The sequence below is a fragment of the Mycena indigotica genome (genome assembly GCF_014461135.1).
Source record: "Mycena indigotica strain 171206Taipei chromosome Unknown Mind.scaff0009, whole genome shotgun sequence".
NCBI lineage: Eukaryota > Fungi > Basidiomycota > Agaricomycetes > Agaricales > Mycenaceae > Mycena > Mycena indigotica.
In genome coordinates, this window is record NW_023503008.1 from 2,615,326 (window position 1) to 2,629,505 (window position 14,180).

The following is a 14,180-nucleotide window of genomic DNA, read 5'->3' on the forward strand; positions in this document are numbered from 1 at the left end:
TTTCTACCGCAGGTTCATTCGGGACTTCTCGACCCTCGCGCGCCCTCTCTTCCTGCTCACCAAGAAGGACCAGCAGTGGACTTGGGGCGACGGAGGCCTCCGCGTTCCAAGCGATCAAGGACGCGGTCACCTCGGAACCGGTCCTGGCGATTCCGGACGACGCACGGCCTTTCCGACTCGAGGCGGACAGCTCTGATTATGCGACGGGGCGGTTCTTTCACAATCCGCCCCGGACGGGAAGTGGCACCCTGTAGCATTCTATTCCAAAAGCTTAAATGATGTCCAGCGCAACTACGAAATCCACGACAAGGAGATGCTCGCGATCATCCGCGCACTCGAGGAGTATAGACACTTCCTCGGGGGCGCCGCGCACCCTGTCGAGATTTGGACTGACCATAAGAATTTGGAGTACTTCAGGAAGACGCAACACCTCAACCGGAGACAGGCCCGGTGGTCTCTGTACCTCTCCCGGTTCGACTTCACGCTGCACCACAAGCCTGGCCGCGATATGGGTCGGCCTGACGCCCTCTCCCGGAGACCCGACCACGGAGTCGATTCCGACAACTCCGACGTCGTCCTTCTGCGGCCTGAACTCTTCCACGTCCCGCGCACTCGAGGGCGTTTCCGTTTCCGGTCCCGGCTCTGAACTCCTCCGTGACATCCGTGATGCCCTCTCCGGTGAGCCTGACCTGGAGGAGCCCGTCGCACTAGCGGCCCGGCAACTTCTTAAGGTTCAAGGTCAAGCTCGAGGCCCCCGCTCCTCACGTTCTGACGAGTGGGCCGTCTCCGGCGGTCTTCTCCATTTCCGAGGAAAGATCGTCGTACCAAAAGACAAGGACCTCCGGAGACGCATCATTGAGCTCTGCCATGACACCCGAGTCGCCGGACACGCAGGTCGTTTCAAGACCCTGGAGTTGGTCTCCCGGAACTACTGGTGGCCTCAGATGTCTCGCCATATCGGCCGGTATGTTGCGACCTGTGACTTGTGCTGTCGCACCAAGGCACTCCGGAGACTGCCCCACGGAGAACTGCACCCCACGGAAACGCCTCCGGAACGCTGGCATACCGTCTCCGTCGACTTCATCGTAGAGCCTCCCGAAGCCCATGGGTACGACGCGATCATGGTCGTCGTTGACACCCTCGGAAAGCGCCCACTTCTCAGAGTGTCATACGACGGTTGATGCAGTAGGGGCAGCCCGCCTCTACTACCGGAATGTCTGGCGGCACCATGGGACTCCAGAGAAGTACGTCTCCGACCGCGGCTCGCAGTTCATCACGGACTTCACCCGAGAACTTTGGCGTCTAATCGGCATCAAGCCCGCCACGTCCACCGCGTACCACCCGCAGACAGACGGTCAGACAGAGCGCGTCAACCAGGAGCTGGAGCAGTACTTGCGGATCTTCACCAACTACCAGCAGGACGACTGGGATGAGCTGATTCCGGCCGCGGAGTTCGCCTACAACAACCACGTTCACTCCTCCACGCAGCAGGTCCCCTTCATGACGGACACGGGACGGCTCCCGCGCATGGGCTTCGAACCCGGAGTCCGTTCCGCCAAGGAGTCAGTGAACGAGTTCCGCGACCGGATCGCTACTGGTGTTGCTGAAGCCAAGGCCGCGCTCACTAAGGCCAAGGAGGAGTACAAGCGCTACTACGACCGGAGACGGACTCCGTCTCCAGAGTTTAAGGTTGGCGACCGTGTTTGGCTGGATGCCTCTGACATCAGGACGACTCGCCCCTCGGAAAAGTTCTCCCATCGCCGCCTTGGACCGTTCAAGATAGTCGCAGAGATCAGCAAAGGTGCCTACAAGCTCGACCTCCCTCCGCGCTACTCGAAGCTCCACCCGGTCTTCCCCGTCGTCAAGCTCGAGCTCGCTCAGGACGACCCCTTCGACGGACGCCCCGGCTACGACCAGCCCCCTCCGGACCTCGAGGACGGAGTCCCGGAGTGGGAAGTAGAGGAAATCCTGGACGCAAGGGTGAGGTATAAGCGGCTGAACTACTTCGTCAGATGGAAAGGCTACGACGCATCGCACGACCAATGGGTCCGCTTCGACCGCGTCTTCGCCCGGAGAAAATTGCGGAGTTCTATCGTAAGTACCCTGGCAAGCCACGACACATTGCCTCCGCGACCTTCGACTTGATTCCGTTCCGGTCTATGCCGGGGACGCCGCATTCAAAGGGGGGTGATGTCAGGGGAACCTCCCTTTCGGCCCCTCGGAGACGCCTCCGATTCCGGTCCGACTCCGGTTCCGTCCACCCGTGGCTGTAGCCTGTTTCAATCATCCCCGGGAACTGCCAGAAAATCCGATTCCATCATCCCTGTGTGTTGCCAGGTCTCTGACAACACTCGAACCCCACCCGCTTCCGTGCTTCCTTGCCGCTGATCTCCGAACTCCGCTTTATCCTGCAGCTTTGATATCATCATTACGACTGATTTGGTCCGAATCATACAATTTTAACATTGTTCTCTACATTCCCTCTGCCATAAATGTTCCCTCTAATATTTCCCGCTCCTCCTCTGCTGCCCAATGACGGACAGCAGCTCCCATTGTTTTGTCCCACTCCTCTCGAAAGCGCACTATAAATTCAGTATGCAGGTACACGTTACGCAGCGCATAAGCTCGGATTCCAGCCGCCGTCGTTCCATCAACGTCTGAACGAACTTCGTCGGCTCGTTTTTGCCATTCTGAAGCCTCCTACTTCAATGATCGCATGACCCGCTTCATCTCCTCTCGCAACAATTCAACCTCCTCGTTCCAGCGTTCCTTCCGTGCACGTGCTTTTGCCCACTCGACACGCATAGCTATGATACCACGTTCAACCGAAAGCAAATGGTCAACAAGCCATAGTTACTCACAGTCATGAAGTTCAACCCCGTCGGCCTGCCCGCCTGCTGCCCAAATCCAGGAAATTGGCGCCGTCTTGGTTTTCTTCTTTTTTGCAGCAGTCTCCTCTCTCGTAGGTCGCGATCCGTCTGCTGTTCGTAAGCTTCTTGCTGCATCTTCGTCACCTCGATTTCGATACGAGTGTTCAAATGGGCCTTGTCCAATTTTTGAAACTCGGGAGCGTAACGCTTGCCTTTGAGGTGAACGAGAGCCTCGTAGCCTTCAGTATATTTGGCAGCGGCCTTCGTTACACCTTCTTCCATCCGAGCCATTAGAGTGACGGAGCGCGTTCTTGCACGTTGCCCCACCATGTTTTCCCCCGCGAAACCAAATCATGTGTTGCTTCGAATGAAGCCTCCCTCGTAAGGCAGCCAGTGCATCTGCACACTGTCCCCGACGCAATTTCGCTCGGTCTCAATCAAGTCCGCCATGCTGACTTGTCGACACTCTTCCGCGGTTAACTGTGACGGAAGATAAAGCTTTTTGCGTTTCCCGGTTGCGCGTCCTCCGCGTCCAATTTATACCGCTGCGTCGCGAAGACCCTGAACCCCAGGCATGTAAGTTAGTTGAAGTTTTTCAAGGTGCGCATTTGTTTGATCAGAGATAGACGTAATTCTTGTATCTGGCTCGCTTGATCTGCTGACTTTTTTGCCTTCAGAGCAGTCCGTATACGACGCCTGGGGATAGTGAATAGAGTGTGTGGAATGAAGACTTTGACATACTGGATGGCCTGAAGCTGCATACCCGCTCTGATGAACGCTGTTATGGTCATTTTACCTTCCAGCAAAGGTTTGATTCCGGCTTGTGCATCTTCCACCTCAGCTCGTTTCAACTCTTCACTTATTTCGCGTTCACTAGGCCCGGCTGTCGAGACAGGTCATCAATGCTACAACAGGTATTCAACGTCATGCATACCGAGCTTCCCACCCTGGACTTCAAATGGATTCGTCTGGGTGTTATCCTTATACCAGGCATCCATCATCTTGGCCCATTCCCGTCGCGGGTTTTTTTTTAGGAACGCTGTCGTCCAGCTCCTGGAATTCAATGCCCTGCCTTTGACGCTCTGCTACAGCGACAATCAAACGTCTTGCAAGTGTCCGCCCTTGCAAATAGTGAGCTTAAACTCTCAAAGAAACCTTAACTGACCCATGCTCCTGTTTTTCTCAAAATTAATCAGGTCGATCTTGTCCTCCAGGACATCATGACGGGCGCCTTCTCCCATTTCCTTTGTCGACCAACTTGCGGGATTGAGTAGGCTCCACAAACGCTCGGTGCTTTCCCCATCCGTCTTTCCAACACCCAACAAGTACCTAAGCGCAAACTGAATTCGACATTTGGGGTCATGAGCTTCAGCATGCCAGACCGGCAGTCCGTATTGCAGGCGAATACGGTCCAATTCGGTGAATATCTCTTCGATATCCACGCCCGTTGTCTTCATTCGTGCGACGCGCTCAGGAAAGTATACTTGCCAGTGACATACGATGTCGTATGCAAGCAAGACCCACAGAACTTCCTCGTCTGACAGAGTTGATAGCACGGTCCAATCCACGTTTCCATAGCTGGCACAAAGAGTTAGTATCCAAGTTGTTCCTGGCATCAAGCAACTTGCCGTTCTCCACGTTGAAGGTCTCCCATCCCTCGACGACGTACGAGGCCGTGCCGTGCACAGACACAACCAACTACGCCAGAAACTCTCAGGCCAGTGGTCAATTTGGTCTCCTTCTGCAAAAGAGCAGCAAACGCAGCACAAGCCTGGACCTGAAGTATCGCATTAACATGGAATAGATTCGACTAGAGCGCACTGACATCTTTTTCGTCAACGAGCGTTTTGATATGTTCTTTATATGGTCCAGATCGTACGAAGTATCCCAAGCCATCGGTCAACGCCGGATCCATGCGTTCTCCAGCACGAAGCTTGTTCTTCAGGCGGAAATTGGCATCGAATGCCAACATGAGCTTATACAAGTATCTGCACATTTGTTGGTCAAGAATAGTTTGATTAAATAGCTACTCACGCCTTCGACTCCGGAACCTTGTCCCATCCGGAAGGCAAGTTACGAGAAGCATCTGGGCATGCCCAGCAACGCACAGCCAACGCCCCTGGCGGCGTAGTTACAATTCCATTGGCTTCATGCCCGCGACCTCCACGCTTCATCATTTTAAGATAGCTGTGACCGAAAGCAACGCGACGATCTGGGACCTTTTCCAGTCCGGTTGAATCCGTCAACTTCTCCAACGTGCGCACATAGTCTTGGACATTGATGTTTGCGATGGAGCGCAGGAAGCGAAATGTCTCCAAAACGTTGAAGGTTGCACAGGTCGCAGGGGTTTGTTGTCGTGGCCGGATACCACGCATTTTGAAGCAATTGTCTGACGGGGTCGAATCCGAACGGATTCACGCAGCCACAGTACTGCACGTCCAAAGTAAAAATGCCATTGACATCGATGACCACCAACGGTCGACGGTTACTGGGGAATGGGCATGGGGCACCGTCATGACCAAGTTGATAACAGCCCGCCAAACCACGAGCTCCATGCTGGATGGGTCCGGCATAAAACAAGGAGGCCTTCGTCCAGAAGTGACCCGTCCATTCCTAAACAAGCTAGGTAAACAAGTAACAAAATCGGTGAAGAAATAAATACCTGCAATTCATGGAGCGGCAATTTCTGATGAGCGGCTTCCACACAGGTCTCACAATGGAGTCCGTCCCCACATTGCTTGCAGCGAAAAAAACGGAGCCCCGTCTCCTCCATATGATTGGCTTGACAATTCACACATTCTTGGCATGCGTTAGGGTTTCCGAGACCGTCTCTTCGTAGCATTTCCTCCAGAAAGAGAGCCGTCAGTGGTTGCCACATTGCCATAGGATCGTCCTAAGGGAATGAGCTTCTGTATAAAGTCGTAGTATCAACCGACCGATGCATAACGTTTTCTCTTCAATGTCGATTCTTCTTCCAGTTGAATCTCCAACGACGACACAGTATCCACCAGCTCTCTTACGTCCTCCAGTTGCGCATCTGGGAATGGCATCCAGTCAGCGAGTTCAGGTTGAGTTTCAATGACCTCTTGATTAAGGCGAGCCTTTTTTTTAGGCGATGGATTTGTCTGCTGGCTCAGCACGCGCTGTCCATCCAGAGAATAATGAACTTGTAGGTGGTTGAATTCCTCCTCAGCGGGCGTCGTCAAAATATGTGTGTCGCACAACGTTGGGGAGTCGAGGCATGCGAAAAGATGGAGGCATCAACTTGATGCGCTGTCCATTTATTTCACGACAATTATTTCTTTTGGTCCATAAGTAATTACAGGCTACTCTGCGTCAACCTTGGCTGGCGGTTGGGGGAAGTTCAGGTCGGGTTGATTCCTTGACCTCCCGCGTCGGCGCTATGTGAAGATAATGGCAGTCATAGAGACTGCCCGTCTCATCGGACAAGGCCCATCCCGCAGTCCAATCCACATTTTCATAACTGTCCAAAAATGAGGATCGCATTGCTCCCATAAGCCAAGAACTTGCCGCTCTCCAAGTTGAAGGTTTCTTGGTGTTTCGTGGATCTTGTGCAGGACATGCGACTGCGGCTGGTAGATTCGCATCGTTTCAAAGAAGTTGGTCGGAAGGGGGCACCTCGCGGCGTCTGAAGTACAGTGTAAACCGTCACGGCTGGTGGATACAGCTCGCAACGTCCGAGAGTTTCGCGAAAGGGCTTTAAAGTACTGTGTAAACCGTCACGGCTGGTGGATACAGCTCGCAACGTCCGAAAGTTTCGCGAAAGGGCTTTAAAGTGTGTAAACCGTCACGGCTGGTGGATACAGCTCGCCAACAGCTCGCAGTGTCAAGGAACGAACTAACAATCGGAAGGGACCGCTTCCGAGTCGTCACATCGTCACCTATCGTCACACCTCATCAGACTTCATCGCACCAAGGTCACGATTCTGCCATTTTCTCAGTCTGGATCGTGTTGCGAAGGTACACGCTGAACACTGTTCGTTTCTCATGTCTGACAGTTGGCTGCAAGCACATTCTCACCGTGCTCAAGTTGTGCGGAGCGGCGACGACGACATTGAACACTCTCTTCCTTGTTGCTGGATACTCTCTTCCTTCCTCTCTTGTTGCTGGCTTAGACGCTAAGACGTCGGGTCGGGCCGTTTCTCAGATCTCAAGACTAGCTCAGACGCTAAGACGTCGGGTAACAACCATTCATGGCGTCATGCGAAATGTCGACGTCCGGAAATTCATTTGTGCGGCTGCTACCTCTCAGCGCGCTTGATGAGGAGGAGCGACCAAAGGTAACTTAGCTCCCACCAAACCGGTACTCGGACGTTAACCTCTGTTATCAAGACCTCCCCCAAACATTATACTGGTCTTGTGCGAAATAAGCCCGCAATTTTTTTCGTGTTCAACGGCGATCGGGCTGTCATTTACTCCATCCCCAGTCAGCGGCAAGCCCCTCCCACTTCCTCGAACAAAACGCTTAACGGCGAGATGGCCAAAACGGCCTGGCTTAATATGGACCTACCTCACTTGTTATTTATGCCTCGTTTCCACATCTTGCACAATACTCTATTGAAGCCGCTGGACTTTCAGATCGGTGCAACCCCGCAAGAGGAGCTTGTTGTCCCGCATTTTCGTGGTGCGCAGCACGTTCGAGTTAGGGGTATGAAAGGTGACTTGCGTGATCAATGGCTCCGACTCGAGGTTTTTTTGCGAACGACCTTGACTTGGTTAGATCAAAATGTTATGAAAGCGCCAAAGGCTCCGACGGAACTCAAATCTAACGTTCGTCCGTGGCACTCTCTACCATCAACATTCGGGTATACACAACACTTTGACCTTGAATCCCCACAAGATCTACACAAAGCTGTCTTGCAATCTCTCCATGCTTTTCGCCCGCTGCTTGGGGCTATCACATTATTGACTCTAGTTCTCGATGACATTAAAATGCCAGGATGGCGCGAACGCTATATCAAGGAGAGTCAAGTGGATGCGGCACTGTGGGACGAACTAGAAGAAGTCGTTTTCCAGATTGCCGCGGGACCCATTGGAGGTATCTTAGACTTTTCAAGCCCAGCAGCAATCGAGAAAGCTCGGTCTCTGGATTGGCTATTCTCCATGATATTGAAGAATGACATTCGTGTACCCTTGTATTTCTTCTTGAACAGCACCGATCCCCGTTGTTCAATGCTCTTCCCTCCATGCGATGTTACCACCTTTCTGTCCAATCAGAGCACATACAGAAAGTTCGCAATCTTAGTGGCCAAGATGCAATCATGGAATGGACATTCATCGACAACGCTAGGCGCCGATTTGGAGTATTCCGCAATGCTGATTTCTATGCAACGTGCGCTCAAGCTGAGGAACTGCCAAAGAAGCCGCCGGCGGGAAATGCCGCCGGTTGATCCGAATAGCGGCCAAAGATTCGGCGAGAGTTATCAAGATTTTTTCCTGCGGCGCACCAGACACAACACGGCGATCAATTCCCTGGAGGAGAAGGCACAGCTTAAAAAACGACAAGAGCGTGTCACGAAGATGCAAGGACTGGGTCCGAGTTCGAAGAACACACAGGTTTTCATGTGGAATGCTTATGACGGCTTTTTGATACGCAGACCGATAACACATTCATTTGCTGTCAGTGTGTGGAAAGATTATGAGCCCTATCAACGTGTCTATGATGTGGGCTCGAATCAATGGGACCTCTGTCCTGGAATCAGGACTTGGGAAGAGAGCACGGCTTTGACGACAATCGCAGATGATCCGGCGAGGACGAGAACCAGTCAGAACTCTGCTCCGGGCCAAGCAAAAACTCTCGAATCGGGTCAAAGTTCTGATGATCAGTCCGATGACTCCGAGTCTAATTCGGGCCAGCTGGAAATTCCAAACTCTCAACTTGAATCCCATCCGGTGACTTTCGACAGCGAGTCTGTAGCGAATGGTGTCGGGGATGATGTTCAGCTGGAGCCTGACGACAAGCTGGAGCCTGACGACAAGCTGGAGCCTGACGACATCGAGTCTCAAGTGAGCGACTTCGAGTCGAACACGGTTGGGATAGCCAGTGTCAGTGATGTTGCCGACGACTCGGATGCCAGTGGTCGACCTGCCTTCCCAAATCTTCCCGTAAATCTTCCGGATAACATGTCGTTGTTGCTGAACGATGGAGGTGGAGCCTCCGCCAATGTCGTCGCTTTCTACGAGTCTGAAAGAATGGACTTTGAGACAACGCAACTGGAGTCTCTGACAAATTGGGATGATTGCGGTGTCGTCTTAGCAGAACGCTTTGGTCATATAGAAAATCAATCCTTCGACGCTCCAGGACCTGAGGTTATCTCATCCGAGAACTGTTTAAATGTGCTCGGAGACCTCCGTTCATCGTACCTAGTGTCAAATTCGACTCGAGTTCTATTCCAGGAGATTGCAAATGCAAAACCCCTAGCCGAAATCCCAGCAGTGTTGCTTGATTTGGCCCAGGCGGAAGAAGAGACGCACCTCTGGAAAGATCGGGGGATTAACGTTGTTTATTTCCGACAACAAGACGCTCCGGTCCACGAGAGCCGCGTTTCGTGATAACCCCCCGTGGAAGGAACAGCGACCATGGCGAAAAGATTCTGCTTTTCAGTGCGACCACTGTTTTGCACCTCATTCGACTGAGATTTCAAGACTGGGAAGATCTATTGTCGGAACTTGTTCATCTCGGTTGCCCATTCCATATCATACTGGCGAATTCCAGAATCCCATATGCTCCTAGATACATGAGATGGGTTGGTCTTGGGGTTCGTCAAGAGGGTTATCGGCCATCTCGACTCGATTTCTTGTCCTATGTGGCCCACCGAGACCGATTCCTTCACTCTCCACGAGGTGTGCTTGCGCTATATCCGGTGGCATCATCAGCCGTATCGCACGTCATGTTCTCGATGATCCTCTACACAGAATACGTTGGAACTCAGTCGACATCTTGCGGGCTGACGCGGAGATTGTGGATCCAAAGTTCGCCGACCACGCGTACTATTACCATCGCCTCACCCCGCAGGAAGAGGACCTCATTTGTGGTGTGTACTTGGTCGAAATAAGTGGGTGTATCCAGATTATTTCCATGACTATCATCCATTCAGTATGTTATTAGACCACCTGGAACATAGTCGTCACGTCCGAGTGGGCGGTCAGCAAACATCCACAGCCAGATTATCATGGTGGCCTCAGCCCGCAGCATTCTTCAAATCAGGTCTTAATGTTGGATGGTGGACGCCTAATTGCGAGCACTTCTTCCGGAAGATATTGAATGAGATGGAGTCGGGTGGTGGCCGGATGTGGACTCACACAAAATGGCGACGAAATATTAAATACTTTCAGAAGGCCCACCACATTTACGAACATCAGGATCTGTTATGCCAAGAATACCTTTCATCTCGATTGTAAACCACTGCTTTGTATGTACAGGCTTATAAATCTTAAGAATTCTTCCAATCATTCAAACAGCGTTATTCTGATGATGCTGATGATTCTGATGTCACGGGTCACGTCACTCTCATCCTCCTTTCAACCAATGACCACGCGCTTCTGCGAGCGTTGCGGGCTTTGGTTTGCGACTGTCCGCCGTGTTCACCGGCAGCAGTGGTCGATGGGACTTGATGACTTGGCTTTGGTTTGCGACTGTCCGCCGTGTTCACCGGCAGCAGTGGTCGATGGGACTTGATGACTTGCCAGCTTTGGTTTGCGACTGTCCGCCGTGTTCACCGGCAGCAGTGGTCGATGGGACTTGATGACTTGCCAGCTTTGGTTTGCGACTGTCCGCCATATTCACCGGCAGCAGCGATGGGCGCCTTGTCCTGCCGGTTCTGACCCGCTTCCCGAATGGCCGTAAAACGACAGGGACGATGGGTCAGTCTTATTTCAGTAATCGTTGTCCTGCTCTGACCCGCTTCCAGATTGGTTGTGAGAGTCTGTGCCAGCTGGTTTGCGACTGTCCCGCCGTATTCACCGGCAGCAGTGATGGGCGCCTTGTCCTATGCCTTGTCCTGCCGGTTCTGACCCGCTTCCCGAATGGCCGTAAAACGACTTGTCAGGGACGATGGGTCAGTCTTATCTCAGTAATCGTTGTCCTGCTCTGACCCGCTTCCAGATTGGTTGTGAGTCACGAACGAGAGTCTGCCAGCTGGTTTTGCGACTGCCCGCCGTATTCACCGGCAGTAGTGATGGGCGCCCTTGCCTATTCGTTGTCCTGGCTAGTGTCCGCTGTATTCAACGGCAGCAATTCATCTTAATATATTTTTTTGTCCTTTGTTTCTTCTCTGTTTCTTCCAAGATCGATGCCCAGCTAGCTACCGTTTGTCTCTCATATGCCGACATTCTCCCACAAGCCACAGTCATTGATTACAAGTAAAGAAAACAAAAAAGCAACATTGGTCACAAAGGAAGAGAATAAGCGCTTATGTATTTGACTCTTGATGCACGCCTCCATCGCAAACCAGGCCCTGCGCGCTGAGCTCTCCAGTGGGCAAGCTACCGAAGCCATAATCCGCTCCAAGTTGCAAGCAATTGAAGCCCACGCCAATAAATGGAGACGTCTACTGCAATTCCAGGTTGCGACCAACAAAGGAGTCAGCGACCGATTGGGTGGTATCGTATTCGACACAAACTCTGCTCCCGTGGAAGTTCTCAATATCATTTTTGAGCACTACGTTACCAACCCTGCGGGTTTCGAAGGAGAAGGAACACCTACGCTCTTAGCGTCGGTCTGTAGACGTTGGAGGGAAATTGTCCTCCACAACTCTCGGCTATGGGCCTCCTTGCGCTTCCAGCGGGTGGATAACCCAGGTTTACCTCAGCTAGTTAGGCTTTGGGCCGACCGTTCTGGCCAACAACTCCTCACATACGTTATCCGCCCTCGGCCTCTCGTTCCAATTCACGACCACTTCATCGATGCAATAAACGCAATTTGCGCCGTCCGAATGCGATGGAAATCTCTCTGCTTGGAATTGCCTGCCGAGCTGCTCTCTCGATTCGACGGACCCGCCCCAAGGTTGAAGGAGTTGACTGTTCTGGGGGAAGGCGTCCTTAATCTCGACTCGCCCAGCCAACTGACTCACTCCTGTTTTTTCCTCATCAACCAACACTGGCTCCTTCCAATCTTACGGTGCTGTGCATCAACGATACTCATCGTCCCAACGAGCTTGAGGCCGACCTTGTCGCGATGTTGAATTTTCTACCAAACCTTCGGCACCTGAAATGGGCTGTGTGCCGCAGTCAATCCGACCTTGAAGCCACCCAGGTTCATTTGCCCGCTCTCGACACACTGTTCCTCTTATGCTGCTGCTCAGAGCCTGAAAACATCCGATCGCTCTTCCATCATATCGTCTATGGCCGTTTGCAGAATTTGGTGGTTGCCAGCGAATCTATGGCAGTCGCGATAGAGGAATTGTCCTCGCACCCTCCTCCTCCGCATACGCTGATGTGGTTCGAGCCGACTAATTATGGGATCGACGAGCACTTTGCTCGCAATGCGATAGTAAAAGCCGAGCAAGTTTTCTCCGGCGCGGACCAACAGCGGATTCGAATAATGGGTAGGACTATATCCGACAAGAAAATATCAATGAGAAAAGCGAAGCAGATTGCGAAAAATCCTCCCCGTCCTGGTTTAATCCTTCCGAAGATCGGGATAGCCTGCCATGGGAGAAAGCATGCTGGAATGCGATGATCTCACAATCTCATGCCCGAAGCAGGGCTGTTAACGAGGGATGGGGACACCTCCGTGCGGTCGGGTTGGCGGAGTCTCAATGGAGCGTACACTACGGCTGGGGCGAAGCAGGGGACTTGGACGATATGCTGGAAGTCGTGCATGATTGGCTCTGGTGCAATCCGCAACTAGAAGCAAAGATAGCTGCAGCTGGCGAATTTGGTTCCGATTTTGATTCAGATATTGATGGACAACGCCTTATTCAGTAATTAATACATCGAAAGCAGAAATGTGTAATGCAGTACTACAGAGCTGCCAGTGCTACCCACTCGGTCGCCGACTTATTTCCTACTGACCCGCTCGTGCCTCGCGCAGCCAACAATGTGACAAGTCATGAGTGTCACAACGATGACTTGTCTGATGCACTGTCACCAGCTGCTCGCCAGCGATGACCTCGCTTCCTACTCTTGCTCTTTCATGAATATCACCAGCTGTTCACCAGCGATGATCTTGAATAGGTCTCGTCGATTGTGCTGCTCGCCAGCGATGACCTCGTTTCCTACTCTTGCTCTTTCATGAATATCACCAGCTGTTCACCAGCGATGATCTTGAATAGGTCTCGTCGATTGTGCTCATCATTCATGGCAATATATACTATCTACCAAGGCAACAAGGACTCAATTTCGTCTTTGAGAATGTCGCTTCGGGCGCATGCGAACTTCAACGTGAAACAAGGCCCAGTATGCATTGAACGCATCCTTCTCCTCCTTCTTGGCCATCTTAGCTCGAGCTAGGTGGTACCGATTTCTCGATGGTGTTGATTCGCCTTCACATGATGCCCGACTTCTTCGCACCAGTCCGCCACGCTTTGGTTGGCTCGAATAACCATGCCATGATATTGACCACTCAAATCTCGTTTCTGTTTGACGAGGTCAAAATCTCCAGCTAAGGCTTGTATCTGGCTAATAAGGGTTTGAAGTGCTTTGCGTCGAGTATTCAATCGTTCTCGTCGCTCTCGCTGCCTTTGGCGAATCTCCGCTTTGTCTGAAAGAGAGTCAGAGATGCGTCGACGTCAAGCAGAGCGTACCTTGACCAGTCAAAGGTCTGGGACTTGGCCGTGCGTAGGTTTTTTTTTTCGAATGATTACTGGAGAAGCGAAGCCTAGACAAGTCAACGACCAAGACTTTTAAGACGACTGCTGGATGTCCTTACGACCAGACGACGGAGGCTTTTTGCGGTTTTGATGGAGGCTGGAAGTGTGAGGATATCTTGCGAGGAGTCGAAGGAACGGTTATATGTCCCTCATCTTCTCCACGAGGGGGCGTCGTAGGACTGCTCTCGCATGGAAGAAATAGGTTGAGGAAGTGAAAAAAAGACGGACTTGAAATGAGTGAAGCATAACATTTGATGCTGACGCGACCGACACCGGCTACGCTGATAGATCCAAACCCCGCGCTATTCCAAATGAGAATTGGGCCCGTAACTTTCCCAGTCACGCAAAAAAAAATTTTCGTTCCACCACCATGGACTCGGATCCCCCTGCTGAAAACTTGGACGATTCTCGTCTCTCCTTCGAGACTAACACCGTTCCTCCACACCTCCAACGCCCCCGCCATCCTCCTCTTCTCCCA

The 14,180-nt window shown here is 52.2% G+C and overlaps 3 protein-coding genes across 3 annotated transcripts; all 3 read right to left on the reverse strand.

Annotated features, from left to right (window-relative positions):
- Positions 1-2,700: 2,700 nt before the first annotated feature.
- MIND_01061300 (CxC2 domain-containing protein) lies at positions 2,701-3,161 on the reverse strand (the record flags this gene model as incomplete). The annotated part of the gene is made up of 3 exons (XM_037367193.1): positions 2,701-2,807; positions 2,862-2,978; positions 3,029-3,161. The coding sequence occupies 3 exons, from the start codon at positions 3,159-3,161 to the stop codon at positions 2,701-2,703; spliced, it is 357 nt and encodes a 118-aa protein (XP_037216587.1).
- Positions 3,162-3,451: 290 nt separating this feature from the next.
- MIND_01061400 (CxC2 domain-containing protein) lies at positions 3,452-4,327 on the reverse strand (the record flags this gene model as incomplete). Its single annotated transcript, XM_037367194.1, has 5 exons — positions 3,452-3,566; positions 3,612-3,753; positions 3,805-3,817; positions 3,858-3,991; positions 4,036-4,327. The coding sequence occupies 5 exons, from the start codon at positions 4,325-4,327 to the stop codon at positions 3,452-3,454; spliced, it is 696 nt and encodes a 231-aa protein (XP_037216588.1).
- A 353-nt stretch (positions 4,328-4,680) lies between these two features.
- Positions 4,681-5,245, reverse strand: MIND_01061500 (CxC2 domain-containing protein; the record flags this gene model as incomplete). The annotated part of the gene is made up of 2 exons (XM_037367195.1): positions 4,681-4,858; positions 4,905-5,245. The coding sequence occupies 2 exons, from the start codon at positions 5,243-5,245 to the stop codon at positions 4,681-4,683; spliced, it is 519 nt and encodes a 172-aa protein (XP_037216589.1).
- Positions 5,246-14,180: the final 8,935 nt, after the last annotated feature.